This window comes from Eucalyptus grandis, chromosome 5 (assembly GCF_016545825.1).
Source record: "Eucalyptus grandis isolate ANBG69807.140 chromosome 5, ASM1654582v1, whole genome shotgun sequence".
Taxonomy (NCBI): domain Eukaryota; kingdom Viridiplantae; phylum Streptophyta; class Magnoliopsida; order Myrtales; family Myrtaceae; genus Eucalyptus; species Eucalyptus grandis.
In genome coordinates, this window is record NC_052616.1 from 40894234 (window position 1) to 40906745 (window position 12512).

Consider the following 12512-nt stretch of genomic DNA (forward strand, 5'->3'; position numbering starts at 1 on the left):
TTGTTACAAGTGTATCATTTGGAGCTTTTCGTAGTCAAAAAATTAATTTATGGTAAATTTGTCATAAGTAGACCAGTTTGACATTTTTCAAGGTATTAACCTGAAAGAAAATAAAACATAAAAATAAAATGAAAAATGTGTTTGGCGAAAGAAAGTAGGTTGAAAGAAGTTATGGAAAAATATTTTTCGCTTTCTAAACTATGGAAAACATTTTCCCCACTTTTAAAAGTATTTTTTTCAATAGCAGAAAAATATTTTTCTTGACTAGTTCATTTTCCATGATAATAACGTCAGAAAATTCAAAAAAAGTTACCTCAAAGTTATTTTCATGAAACGAATGGAATAGAGAGGTAGAGATTTTTTTTTAGATGAGAATCGATGAAGTAAAACATGCTTTGAAAGTTGCATGAATTATTGCATGATCTCGAGAAATTAATGATTTGAGGAAGCACAAATCAATACCTTATAACAGGCTCTAAAGCACGGACTAATGGTTTCACCGGGATGAGGAACTGTTCCATCGAGGTTTCGGATTCGACCGAAGAAGAAGGACTTGTAGCCAAGTGTCACGGGCCGATCGATTGGGATCGTGACCGCGCGGCGACTCGGGCAACTTTGGATCACCCAAGCCAAGCCTTGCTCAATCGAACGCTTACCCGCTCGCTTACCCGGATCGTTGAGAGAGAAAGTTAGAGAGAGAAGCTCCGAGAAGGAATAGAACTTTGATAATTCTGAAATGGATTGGATGATTACAAAATGAGGGAGGTCACCCCTTTTATAGTTGAGGGCCTCGGATTACATCCGTTGATCTAGAATTCTATCGGTGGACGAGATCGCACCGCCTCAACTACCGACATAATGTCGTTTACCATCTACTGACATAAATAACGGTGCAGAAAACTAGAATGTGACTCAATGACGGTTGTGCCTGCCCTTACAATGTTCGGGGAGAAGGCTCGGTGGGAATCTGAGTGACAGCAGGAGGTCCACGGGCGAGTTGGGGTCGACTTTGGGGAACCTCTCGGGTCGTCCATCTCTAGGCCCGTGACATTCTCCCCCACTCAATCGAGCGACGTCCTCGTCGCTCTCAGCTTGGCGAGCAGCCTTGCGGGCTTTGCACGGTCTCTCTTGTGCTTGTTTCTCTTCGCTCGGACGCTCACGAACGAAGGACCGCATCCTTCAATGATGAAGTCGGATTTGGTACGCGGCTCGGTCTTTGGCTTGGACGGAGCACGCGGTGCACACTCAACCTCGGGGAAGAGCGCTTGGATTGGCATGTCGTGAGTCGGAGTAGGATCCAACTCGACCTTTGGCTTGACCTCAGACAGCTTGTTGATGCGCATGACGGCCTTCAAGCTCTTGTCGAGGCGTCGGATCAACGCGATGGTCTTGGTGTCGACCACCCCTTTGATCATGGGGATCATCGACGGGCACTTTTGGTCGAGGATCATCATGCACTTTGTCCTCATGTCGATCATGGCTCCCACACTCTTGAAGAATTGCATGCCAAGTATGAGATCATAATCGTCGAGGGATTACCGAACGCCATTCGACCTCTCCATCCTCCAATCTTGACGTCCACGTCGGGTGTTGCTCCAACGCCATGGAAGTCGCCCGAATTGATTGGCTTGTATGACTTCCCGGATGGCTCCACGTGAAGTCCCAAGGCTTTTGCAACCTCGGTCGACATGAACATGTTGGATGCGCCGGTGTCGACCAAAGTGTAAAGCGTTCGGCCGCCCACTTCGACCTCCACGAAGAACATGTCGGTGTTTGGAGCGATTCCTTCTTCTTTGGTCGGCGATCGGGCTTGGACCGAGTTGATATTTCTCACAGCTCCAATCCAAATCTGCCGCTTGTCTTCTTTGGGCTCCTCCTTCTCTTCCTCAAGGGCAAGGAGGGCGTTGATTCGACCCTTCTTCGAGCATTTTTGGGTCCAGTGTGGACCTTGGCAAATGAAGCAAGGAGAAGGCGGGGGTTGATCGTACCTACTCGCGTAGTCGGTCAGTGGTCGACCCCTTTGGAAGGATGGCTTAGAAGTTCCTTCTCCCCATGCCTTGGCTCGGCCGCCTTGATCATGCGCAGCCCGGGGAGTGCTTCGTGCTTCATCCTCACAAGGTCGATCAGACCTCCAATCCCTTGGTCGACTCCTTGGTTCAGTCTTGGTGAGGTCGACGAGTGACTCGGCCACGCTCAGTGCACGCGCCAGGCTACTCACGTCCCGCCGCTTCAACTCGAGCTAAGCCCATGGCTTGAGTCCATCCATGAACGCTCCGAGAGCCTCCTCTTCGCCTAGGTTGCGAATTTGGAGTTTGAGCTCGGTGAACTCTTTCATGTACTCTTGAACTGTGCCTCTTTGCTCGAGGCGATGGAGCTTGCTACGGGCCTCTTGTTAAGCGAACTCGGGGAAAAAGTAGTCTCGGAACTCTTGCACGAAGTCGTCCCATGTGCACACAGGATTGGCCCCGCGTCTAACCTCGTCGCACCTATTGCGCCACCAAAGCATAGCCGTATCAGACAGGAACATGGAAGCGGTTCTTACCTTGATCGACTCGTCGTGTATGTTGACGGCGCCAAAGTATTGCTCCATGCTCCAGACGAAGTTGTCCACCTCCTTGGCGGATCGTTCGCCTTTGAATTCTTTCGGCTTTGGCACCTCAATTTTGGGCACCGCTTGGTTCGGTACAGCACCATTGGTAATGCTCAACTTGCACAGGGCGAGCTCGGTCTTGAGCTCTTGGATCTCGGCCTTCATGGCTTCAACCTCGTCCCTACGCGGAGCTTCTTCCTCGACCACTTGAACGCGCTCCTTCAACACATCAATCGATGCTTCAAGGGCTTCATCCTTGTCGTGTAAGGGCGCGGTAGCTTCGTTGAGGCATGACGTGAAGTCTTCACGGAGCGAACTCTCGACCTCCATGATCCGATCTCGCACATCGTCAAGACCTTCCATGAGTTCGAGCACGGCGCTCCGAACCTTCCCGATCTTCTCATCGAACGCAGCTACGGCATTCATCGAGGCATCTCTTTTCTTTGCACGGCTGCGGTTCTCGTTGACTTGTGCGGCCTCTCCAACCATGACAGCTTCTTGGCTCGACATTCCTTCGAACAGTTGGTGCTCCTTGATCTCTCGAACGGATCTCTCTTTTGCTCTGATACCACTTGTCACGGGCCGATCGATTGGGATCGTGACCGCGCGGCGACTCGGGCAACTTTGGATCACCCAAGCCAAGCCTTACTCGATCGAACGCTTACCCGCTCGCTTACCCGGATCGTTGAGAGAGAAAGTTAGAGAGAGAAGCTCTGAGAAGGAATAGAACTTTGATAATTCTGAAATGGATTGGATGACTACAAAATGAGGGAGGTCACCCCTTTTATAGCTGAGGGCCTCAGATTACATCTGTTGATCTAGAATTCTATTGGTGGACGAGATCGCACCGCCTCAACTACCGACATAATGTCGTTTACCATCTACCGACATAAATAACGATGCAGAAAACTAGAAGGTGACTCAATGACGGTTGTGCCCGCCCTTACAATGTTCGGGGAGAAGGGTCGGTGGGAATCCGAGTGACAGCAGGAGGTCCATGGGCGAGTTGGGGTTGACTTTGGGGAACCTCTCGGGTCGTCCACCTCTAGGCTCGTGACACAAGGCTGTTTGGGTATTTAGGGTTTTGGGTTATTTCGACGAAGTTGCATTTGGAATTGAGTTAAACAAGAAGGTTCATGACAAATAGAAAGCCCTACCATTGCTGCACAATGTTGCCCGTGATTGTCGGCCAACAAAATTTGAGCAGCCGGTGATTCTAGGGTGATTTGAGACTTGCTCCGTTCTAAAAATTTATTTGAGATGAGATTTGTTGGAAATATGAATAGCAAATATCGATTCCATATCACCACCCACCTGGATGGCGTTGCTGGCTTTGGGCCCTCTCCCCCTCACGAAGGGGAGGGGTTTGAATCCCCCTGCGTCGCAGAGTGACTTAACTGCTAACATGAGTGTGGTGGCGGCTTGCGTCGATCTTAGGTTCTTCCCGCCATTTGTTGGCTTTCGAGGTTTCTGGATCACAAAAAAATAATATATATATATATATATATATATATATATATATATATATATATCGATTCCATATCGATTAAGTTGCCAATTAATCAATTTTGTTAATCTGTGATTAGCTTGGTAAAGAGGGAATGTAATCGTAGTACAATCGTGTATATTCTATTCCCTATTTTTCTCTTGTAACATATAAAGAGCAGTGCTCATGTACATGAACATACAGAAAATATACAAATTACAATTTCTCCAAGAAAACACTCTCTTTTCCTATCGTTTTCTGACAGATTCACTTTAGGGAGAGCTTTTCTTAAAACAACCTCACTTCAAGGGCTATTAGAAATTTTCCCGTGAAATGTTTTCATGGGAAAATGATATAGAGTAACATGAGCAACTTTTGTGAGATAATTTCATGCATACAAATTCGAAATAAGACTGAACTTAACAGCAACTTTAAGTTTTTTTTTTTTCACAAAATATGCATATAAATATCATCAACTAATAAGTCTTATATGGACTTGGATGAGATTAAGACTTGAGTTTTCGAAAGTTTCGCGAGTGAAATTGTATTAAGATTCAGAGAAAAATAAATAAATGTGAAACACACTGGTTCTTTTCTAGCCATTCTTCATCAAGATGCTTCTCTCCATGCAAGCCTTGAAACAGGAACAAAAGCAATCTACAAATATTAATGAATTAAGGATTTCGGTTTGCTCCTTCCTGGGTTCATCTGTCGGCAAGTCGATCCCCACAACGGAGACATGAGAGACCCTGAAATTGCCCTTTCCGGAGGGTGCCCTCGAACACGAAGAAAGAGTCCCGTGCGATGCGTTTCATGCTCGAATTGAACGTCGGATCCGCAAGCATTGTGTTGCCTCTATATTTAACTGAGTAACAGGGATAGTCGGTTCCCAAAAATTCGGAACCGTGGACTAGACTAGTTAGTCCTAGGATCGGGAACTGGTTCCGATTCAATCTGAAAAAACCAATCACTTATTTTTTTTCCGTTGCTTGGAATTTGATTAATATAGTGTTTAGTTTACATTTTACTATTTTTTTAATATATAATACAATAAAAAGTATTTTTAGGGTCCCATCCGGTCCAAACCGTCTGACACCAGCTCCATTTTTAGGAATTGTAAACCAAACTGACATTCTCGGAAATCAGACCAAACTAGTTGGTCCGGTCTAGTCTAGGCGTGTTCGATTTGGGTGATCCGTTTTGCGCAACCTTACTAAGTAAAACAGTATTTTTTTTTTTAGATGTGTGACTTTTGACCGTGAGTAATGGAGGACTTTCATTGCAAAAAATCAACCAGGAAAGCCCAAATGGGAGGGGCACATGGGCTAAGGCGACAATGAGATAGATTTGCCGGTGGCACGGGCGATCCATAGCGTCGGTTGCAGAAGCTTCGTCGTCAGCATACCTCTGTTGTGCATGAGGAGAGCGGAAGACGAGAGGGGAGAAACGGGGTTTGGTTCTTGAGAGTAATTATTTATCGGTTTGGTTGAGTTAACCGAACCGATAAAAACCCATTGGTTAAAAGGTTTCGATTTTTAATAACAACTAAACCGAATAAGAATCGAACTAAAAACGAACTAAAGGGAGATAGGAGTTAAAGCTCAAATTCTCACTTTTTTGGAGATGAGGTGGGGACGCGTAAGTTTCAGAAGTGGGTCTGAGGGTGAGTGTAGAGTAGGAATAAAAAAGTAGAATAACAAAAAAAAAAAAAAAATTAATTCAATTTGGTTCGATTCAATTTTTGATTCGATTTTTGACACAGTTTAATCAAGGTACTTTATAGCCGTCTATTTACAAATCAATCTGCGGTGATTAGACATCAAACGGCCCGCAAGATGGCCGTCGGCGGCGAGGGTGCAGAGATCGACCCCATGGGCCGATCCACAGGCGAACATCGCTCCCCGTCGCCATCGGCCCATCGCCACGACGGAACCGCGGGTGGGCCCCAAAAGCCCTTCCCATCCGCCACGTCATCTCCCTCCTCCCCCTCTCTCTCCCTCGATTTCCGTCTCCTCACCTTCGCTTCCACGCAACAAGCAGCAACCACACCAAAACCTGTCGAAGAGCTTCTCGCCTCTGCAATCTCTCTCTCTCTCTCTCTAGCTCTCGCTCAGGCAGGGTTCCTCGTCGGCGCCGGCAGCCATGAACGTGTTCAGATTCGCCGGCGACATGACCCACCTCATCAGTATCCTCGTCCTCCTCCTCAAGATCTACGCCACCAAATCGTGCTCCGGTAAAACCCCCCTCCCTCTCTCTCTCTCTCCGCTCACTCCCGTCTCGCCGTCGCCGTCGCCGTCGCGTGCTGTCGGAGCCGTCGATGGAGGGGCGGAAGCTCGAGCCGTTCCGGGCGCCCTCTGGGTCTGATTAGGCCCGAACTCGTTGGGTATTGCTGGGTTTCAGTGGCGATTCTTGTGGTTGCGAGATTCAGCAGAATTCCTTAAATTTATTGCTCTCTAGGGCAGTTGGGTAGACAGCATTGCTAATTCCTTGCATTGAGGGTTGTGCCTGTATTGGGTTTCAGGTCGATTTGTTATGTGGGTTCTCTTTGAATTTTGTTGAATCCCGGAAAGCTGAGATCTTGTCGCGGCCCGCTTGACCAGGGGTGTCCCTGAAGACCCAGGAGCTCTACGCGGTGGTGTTTCTGGCGCGGTACCTGGATCTGTTCACGGACTTCATCTCGGTGTATAATACCCTGATGAAGCTGGTGTTCATCGGGAGCTCGCTCGCGATCGTGTGGTGCATGCGGGCGCATCCCGTCGTGCGCCGTAGCTATAACAAGGACCTCGACACCTTCCGCCACTATTTTCTGGCGTTGGCCGTGTTCGTGCTGGCACTTCTCGTTCATGAGAAGTTCACTTTTCAGGAGGTAAATTCTGTTGTTCGACTCTTGCGTGTTTCGGATTAATCTGATGACTGGAGACAGAGGTTTAATTGGGGTTGGAATCACTTATGTAGAAAGTTCGCTGGGCTCTTTTTGAGACTTGCATGAGCTTTTTCCATATCTACTGTTCAAATGTTGGACTTGGCCGTTTTGACACACGATCCATTGCAGTTTGTTAGTGACATCGAATTCATTTCGGGTCCCTTTTTACTCCGCATTAGCAATTACTTTTTTAGATTACCTTAATGTGCTTCCTTGTCTTTGCTTATATCCTTGGGAGGATTTTTAGGTTGGATACTGAGTTCACTGCGATATTTACCAGAGACGTTCCTAGGTTTGGCTGGGTTTCCATTTTTCTCACTGTTTTCTCCTCGCTCCATGCGTCACTGCAAACCCTTATTAATTTGCTTATTAGTTGCTTGGATAGTAGACATTTTACAGGCTGTACCTCTAGTCATTTGTTCTTTAATTGAACTTATCTACTTTGGCATCTGCTCATGAACATAGTGTTTGTTTGGAGTCAATTATTTGCTCTAGCTTTTGTCAGTGTTGGAGTTTATTTCTTATTTAGCATAGAACCCCTAAAACCTGTGAAATCTCACAAATGTCGACAGTAAAAGTTATTTGGAATTACTAGTTTTTCCTGAAAATTTAAGTTTTCTATTTCTCATTTGGGCGACAGAGAAAAAATTTGCCTGGAAACCAAAATGATGCTTTTGTTTTTGTCAATCCAAATGCACTCTTAGTAGCTGCAGGAGGGGTTTATGAATATAATTGATTGGCAGCCTTAATTTATGTAGAATAAATATAGCCATTTGTGGAATTAATGGCCTTTTGATCGTGCTGAGGTTTATTTTTTATGATGCGGGCTTCTTCTGTGCAATGAAATGTGTTATGGAGTGGGTAGGCAACATCTTGTTGTGTTGTTGAATTAAAAATTGCATTTTTAGCTGTGTTTTGGACAATATATGCTCTAATATGTTTTATGCACATCTAAAAGACTGCTTAACATACTAAAATCTCTAACCGTCTTTTCATGACATTGCTTGTCTTAGAAGTAAATTTCCAATATTTTCAATGAAAAGCAATGGAAAGTCCCAAATTGGATGATGGGAATGTCAATTTTCATGTTCCAAACTACTAGAGTGCCGTAAAATAGAACCAATGTCCCTTATCATGGTTTGTGATATCTGGTGCATAATATATTGTCCTTGTCACTTTCTCCAGCAATTCTCATGGTTATCTCTAAATTAGGAGACTGTCAAAAAAGTGTCCTCAGAGGAAAACAAATTTCGTTAATAGTGGAGGCGATATTACGATTGCTGGTTATGTGACGATGTGCAAAACTGTCTAGTTCAGCGTCAAAGATGCAATAAAAAAAGAAAAATTTTGCTTATATTAGTACTACTGCTACCCACTCTGTAACTCTGTTTACAGTTATGTTCAACATAATTTTTCTTCTCCTCCCCAAACAGAGTATTAGAAATGTAGAAAAGGCTGTCTATGCTAGTTGTTTCTGCTGTTGGGACTCAGGATAATTGCTTCATTCTGAGGGAAAAGATGACTCCTCCAGTGTAAGTGTATACCTAGTGCCACCATTTTAGGGGCTTGTTGTGCTGTTATAGCCACCAATATCAATGTGAGGGCGAGGAATGGCCTATGCAAAGAAAACTTGTAATTGATGGATTGGTTTCAAGATTCTCCCGGACCACCTCTTGGTTTATGCTGGGAGAAACAGATGTTCTCAGATGGTCTTGTGATTCTTCATGGTCCTTTGAGGGACAAGTTGTAGCCTTCTGATGTAGCTTCAAGCAGTAGCCTTCAACTTCTCTGTTACAGCATTTTTCATAAGGGCTTAGTGGTTGTTGTCCCCTCATGGTTGATTTCAACGTTTGTAAGCCTAGAAGAAGTGATGCGGTTGTGTTTTATTCATTCGTTTGGTGATCTGTGAGTTTATGCATGATTCTTTTCCTTTGGAAAACAAAAGGGAACAAGAAATAGGAATATGCGCTGTGAGTGAATCCGTGAATCTTTTCCTTTGGAATAGAATTCAGAAAAAGAAATAGGGAGAAGGATCAAAATGCTTTCTAGACAATAGTTTTGTGTTTCTTGAAATCCTACTTTAAGTGCATTACATTCCCTGACTTTTTCTGATCTTCTATGAGATTGTGGTGTTCTAGCCTATTTGAACCGTTAAGTTGCTACCTGAGATCATTTATTAATTTTACTGCAGATCTTCTGGGCGTTTTCAATATATTTGGAGGCTGTTGCAATTCTTCCCCAGTTAGTTTTACTACAACGAAGTGGGAATGTTGACAATCTAACAGGGCAATATGTCTTCTTTCTTGGGTGTGTATATCTCTTAATATCTTACATACTTTCAGTTAAAAGTGGAGTTTCTCTTGCTTCTCTTTCATTATTTTCTGCTGATGTTCCTCTGCACTGGTGGCACTCTAATTACCTATTCATAGTCATCCACTTAGAATATTCGGTGAGAAAAAGTCTAATCCCTGGAACAACCTTGTATTGTGGTCCCTATTATTATGTTTCCCCTATTCTTTTTGGATAACATACTTCTACATTTTCCCTTGTTACTTGTATTTGGTGTGTTAATTTTCTTCTAATCTGAGCCTATCTTTATCTTTTTAAGGTTTAACTAAGCCCATCTTGTGACGTTATCGAGTCCTTTCTTTGTGTTTTGATAACTTGGTCAAGCCTCATCTGTCCAAACCCTTTCGATCATGGAATACATATCATCTCAAACATAATAAATCTTTTATCATCACATGTATGGTCTTGCTGTTAAAGCAGTGCTTCTCATTTCATTTTTCCCTTTTTTTGCTGACAACAGGGTGTTTGGAGTTTCTCCAAGCATTCACTGACTAATTCCCATTAGGCATATGTTCCCTGTCCCACGTGTTCTGGAAACTTATCGAAGCATACAACTTCATCTTCCTCTAGATGGCCAAGCAAATGCAAGATGTAATGATTTGAACTCGAAATTTGAGCACAGATAAAAGACACAATTAACTTTGGGCAGTCTCTTGGGCCAAGAAAATGCAAGGATCTTTCCTTTTACCGAATAACAAACTTTGCAATGATACAGAAAAAACTGTTGTGGCGATGCAGTTTGACTTCCTTTTATCGTGTGGAACTCCATTTGCAATCCTTTGTCAACATTCAAATTTATAATCATCCTAAATCAAAGAATTCAGTAACTTTGAGAAGTTGTAAAAGTGGGCTATTCCCTCAAGTTATCCTTGTGTCAATGGTTGCCTTGGTGGAACCTAAAACCTGAAGCAGATTTCCAAACATCTGGTGGTCATGGAGTACATTCAGTTTCTAGCTTATGTTGTTGATGTTTAACCCCTTTTTCCGCCCCTAAAATACTAACTTATTCAAGTGAGTCTGTCAATCATTAATATATTGAGAATGAAACTCTTTGGATTAACAAGAGAAAATCTTATCGCTCCACCGATGAGCTAAATGAGCTAAGTGAAAGTCGCTGATGAGAAAATTTAACCTGAAAGTTAGTGGGAGTAATTTCTAGGGATAGTTCTTTCTTTGGCCTTGATGAGCTGTATACGAACGATTTTTAGATTAGCAAAGATAACGTTCTGTGTTTACCAGTTGAGAGTCACAGTGCCCCTGCATTCTCTCTCCCTGCCAATGAAAGTTGGTGGTGTTTCATCCGGAGTCTTCCATTTATTCAGCTCCTTGTAAATTTTTGTGTTAAAGTAGAATTTATGATGAGTACTTGGATCAACCATCTCAAATATAAAATATCAACTATTAACTTAGCCTCATGTTGTGTCTGTCCATTGATGTCAAACCACGTTCACATTAGTTTCTTCTCTTCCATTTATTGACTATGATCTTTAGGCTTTGTGCCTAAAAGTTTTTTTTTTTGGTAAGTACTTTGTGCCTAAAAGTTTATCACTAAAAAGAGAGGAAAAAAAAAAAAACTCCATCTCTCGCTAGTTGCCAGACAGTCCAAATCATGGTAAGTGTATTGAAGACAGCCATCTCTCCTTTTTACTTATGCATAAAGCCTTCTGAAGCCAACAATTTCATGTTAACTGATCTTGCAGTAACCTATTTTATTCTAACAGCAACAATGCCACAATGTGTAGAATAGGTCCCATAGATTGAGTTGCAATCTATTTGTATTGAATGTAGTATTTGCCTGTTACCGTATCCAAGAAACTGAACCATGTTGATTGGCAATGAGATTTGAACCTGTTCTATCTTCATATTATATTGGAGGTCCCAGTATATGATGTATTTAACCATTCATTGGTTCACATTTATTTCTTTCGTTTGTCAAGCACAAAGGAGAAAGTGGATGAAATAGAAAGTCTCCTGAGATAAGCTGCATATTAGGAGGTTCTAGGATTGGTTTGGTTCCTTTGATTTGCTAAAAGAATTGTATTTGCTTCATCTTGTGTCACTGTATTCTGGCATTATATAATGTTCTTAAATTCTGTTCCTGCCTTTTAGGGCTTATCGAGTTTTCTACATCCTCAACTGGATATATCGCTATTTCACTGAGCAGCATTTCAGTCGATGGATAGGTAAGCTTTTGTTGTCAAACTTTCAGGAGACTAATCGCAGTTATTGTTCAGAAGTGGAACGATTGATCATCTTTCTTTGTTCATCAGCCTGCATCTCAGGGCTTGTTCAGAGCGCTCTTTATGCGGATTTCTTCTACTATTACTTTATCAGGTAGTTAAAGTGGAACCCCCCCGGATAATTATTGCTCTGATATAGTTGTACGAGTGATGTGAGATGCCCTCCTTTTTCGCAGTTGGAAGAACAATGCCAAGCTTCAGCTACCAGCTTGAGCCAATAATGAACGCTGTTGAATGGTTGGAACTCCTTTTAGCAAATCACTCCGCATGTTGTCGTTGTCATCATCGCTGTGGATCACATGCTGAATGACAATGTTTGGGAAGGAAAAGGAAACTCGAAAAGTCGGCCCCAGATGCTGATGGCTTTCCCATTTTGGGTGGATGGATGAAAAGATTGTACGGGAGAGATATCCATCGATTCGGATGTCGCCAGCCACGTCCACATGCATGAGGTGAAGGTTTGCAACTTTTCACACTTTCTTGTAAAGCTATGATCTGATTTCACGTGCCCATTGTTTATATCGAAAAGTTCTACCAGTAATTTCGGTATAATGTATCTACGGCCCCACCTTTTGGTCTGTAAAAAGAACCATAGTAATGAAAAGGAGATGGATGAAAGAGGGAAATTTCTGCTAGGATTTGGTGGGTTTCGTTTTGCATGTGAATGACCTTTCCTGAGATTTTGCAAGCTTAATGGAGTTTCTAAACCAATATCAGATTCCAATTGAAATCCATTGATGGGGTTAGGACGTCTCATCTCCATTACAGTTTTTAGGCTGGTCCTTCACTTCGGAATCTGCACAAAAGCTGCAAACCATATGCCAAAATCGATGACTGTGTCTCATCCATCTGAAAAAGTGAGGTGTGATGGGGAGTTGTCTGGACTCTTTGGTAGGGAAGATAGGAACTTGCACGTTCCTTTGG

General features: G+C 43.3%; 1 protein-coding gene across 1 annotated transcript; it reads left to right on the forward strand.

The window, feature by feature from the left end:
• The first annotated feature begins 6096 nt into the window (after positions 1-6096).
• On the forward strand, positions 6097-12299 carry LOC120293186 (ER lumen protein-retaining receptor A). The gene is made up of 6 exons (XM_039312122.1): positions 6097-6309; positions 6677-6942; positions 9191-9306; positions 11458-11531; positions 11619-11682; positions 11765-12299. Exons 1-6 carry the CDS (start codon positions 6219-6221, stop codon positions 11799-11801), a joined length of 648 nt encoding a protein of 215 aa, XP_039168056.1. The 5' UTR covers positions 6097-6218; the 3' UTR covers positions 11802-12299.
• The last annotated feature ends 213 nt before the right edge of the window (positions 12300-12512 follow it).

Excerpts from the sequence above, each read along its gene's own strand:
- LOC120293186 (XM_039312122.1), top strand. The coding sequence starts at position 6,219 with ATGAACGTGTTCAGATTCGCCGGCGACATGACCCACCTCATCAGTATC. Across the intron at positions 6,943-9,190 it reads AGAAGTTCACTTTTCAGGAG|ATCTTCTGGGCGTTTTCAAT; the intron begins GTAAATTCTGTT and ends ATTTTACTGCAG. Across the intron at positions 11,683-11,764 it reads TTCTACTATTACTTTATCAG|TTGGAAGAACAATGCCAAGC; the intron begins GTAGTTAAAGTG and ends CCTTTTTCGCAG.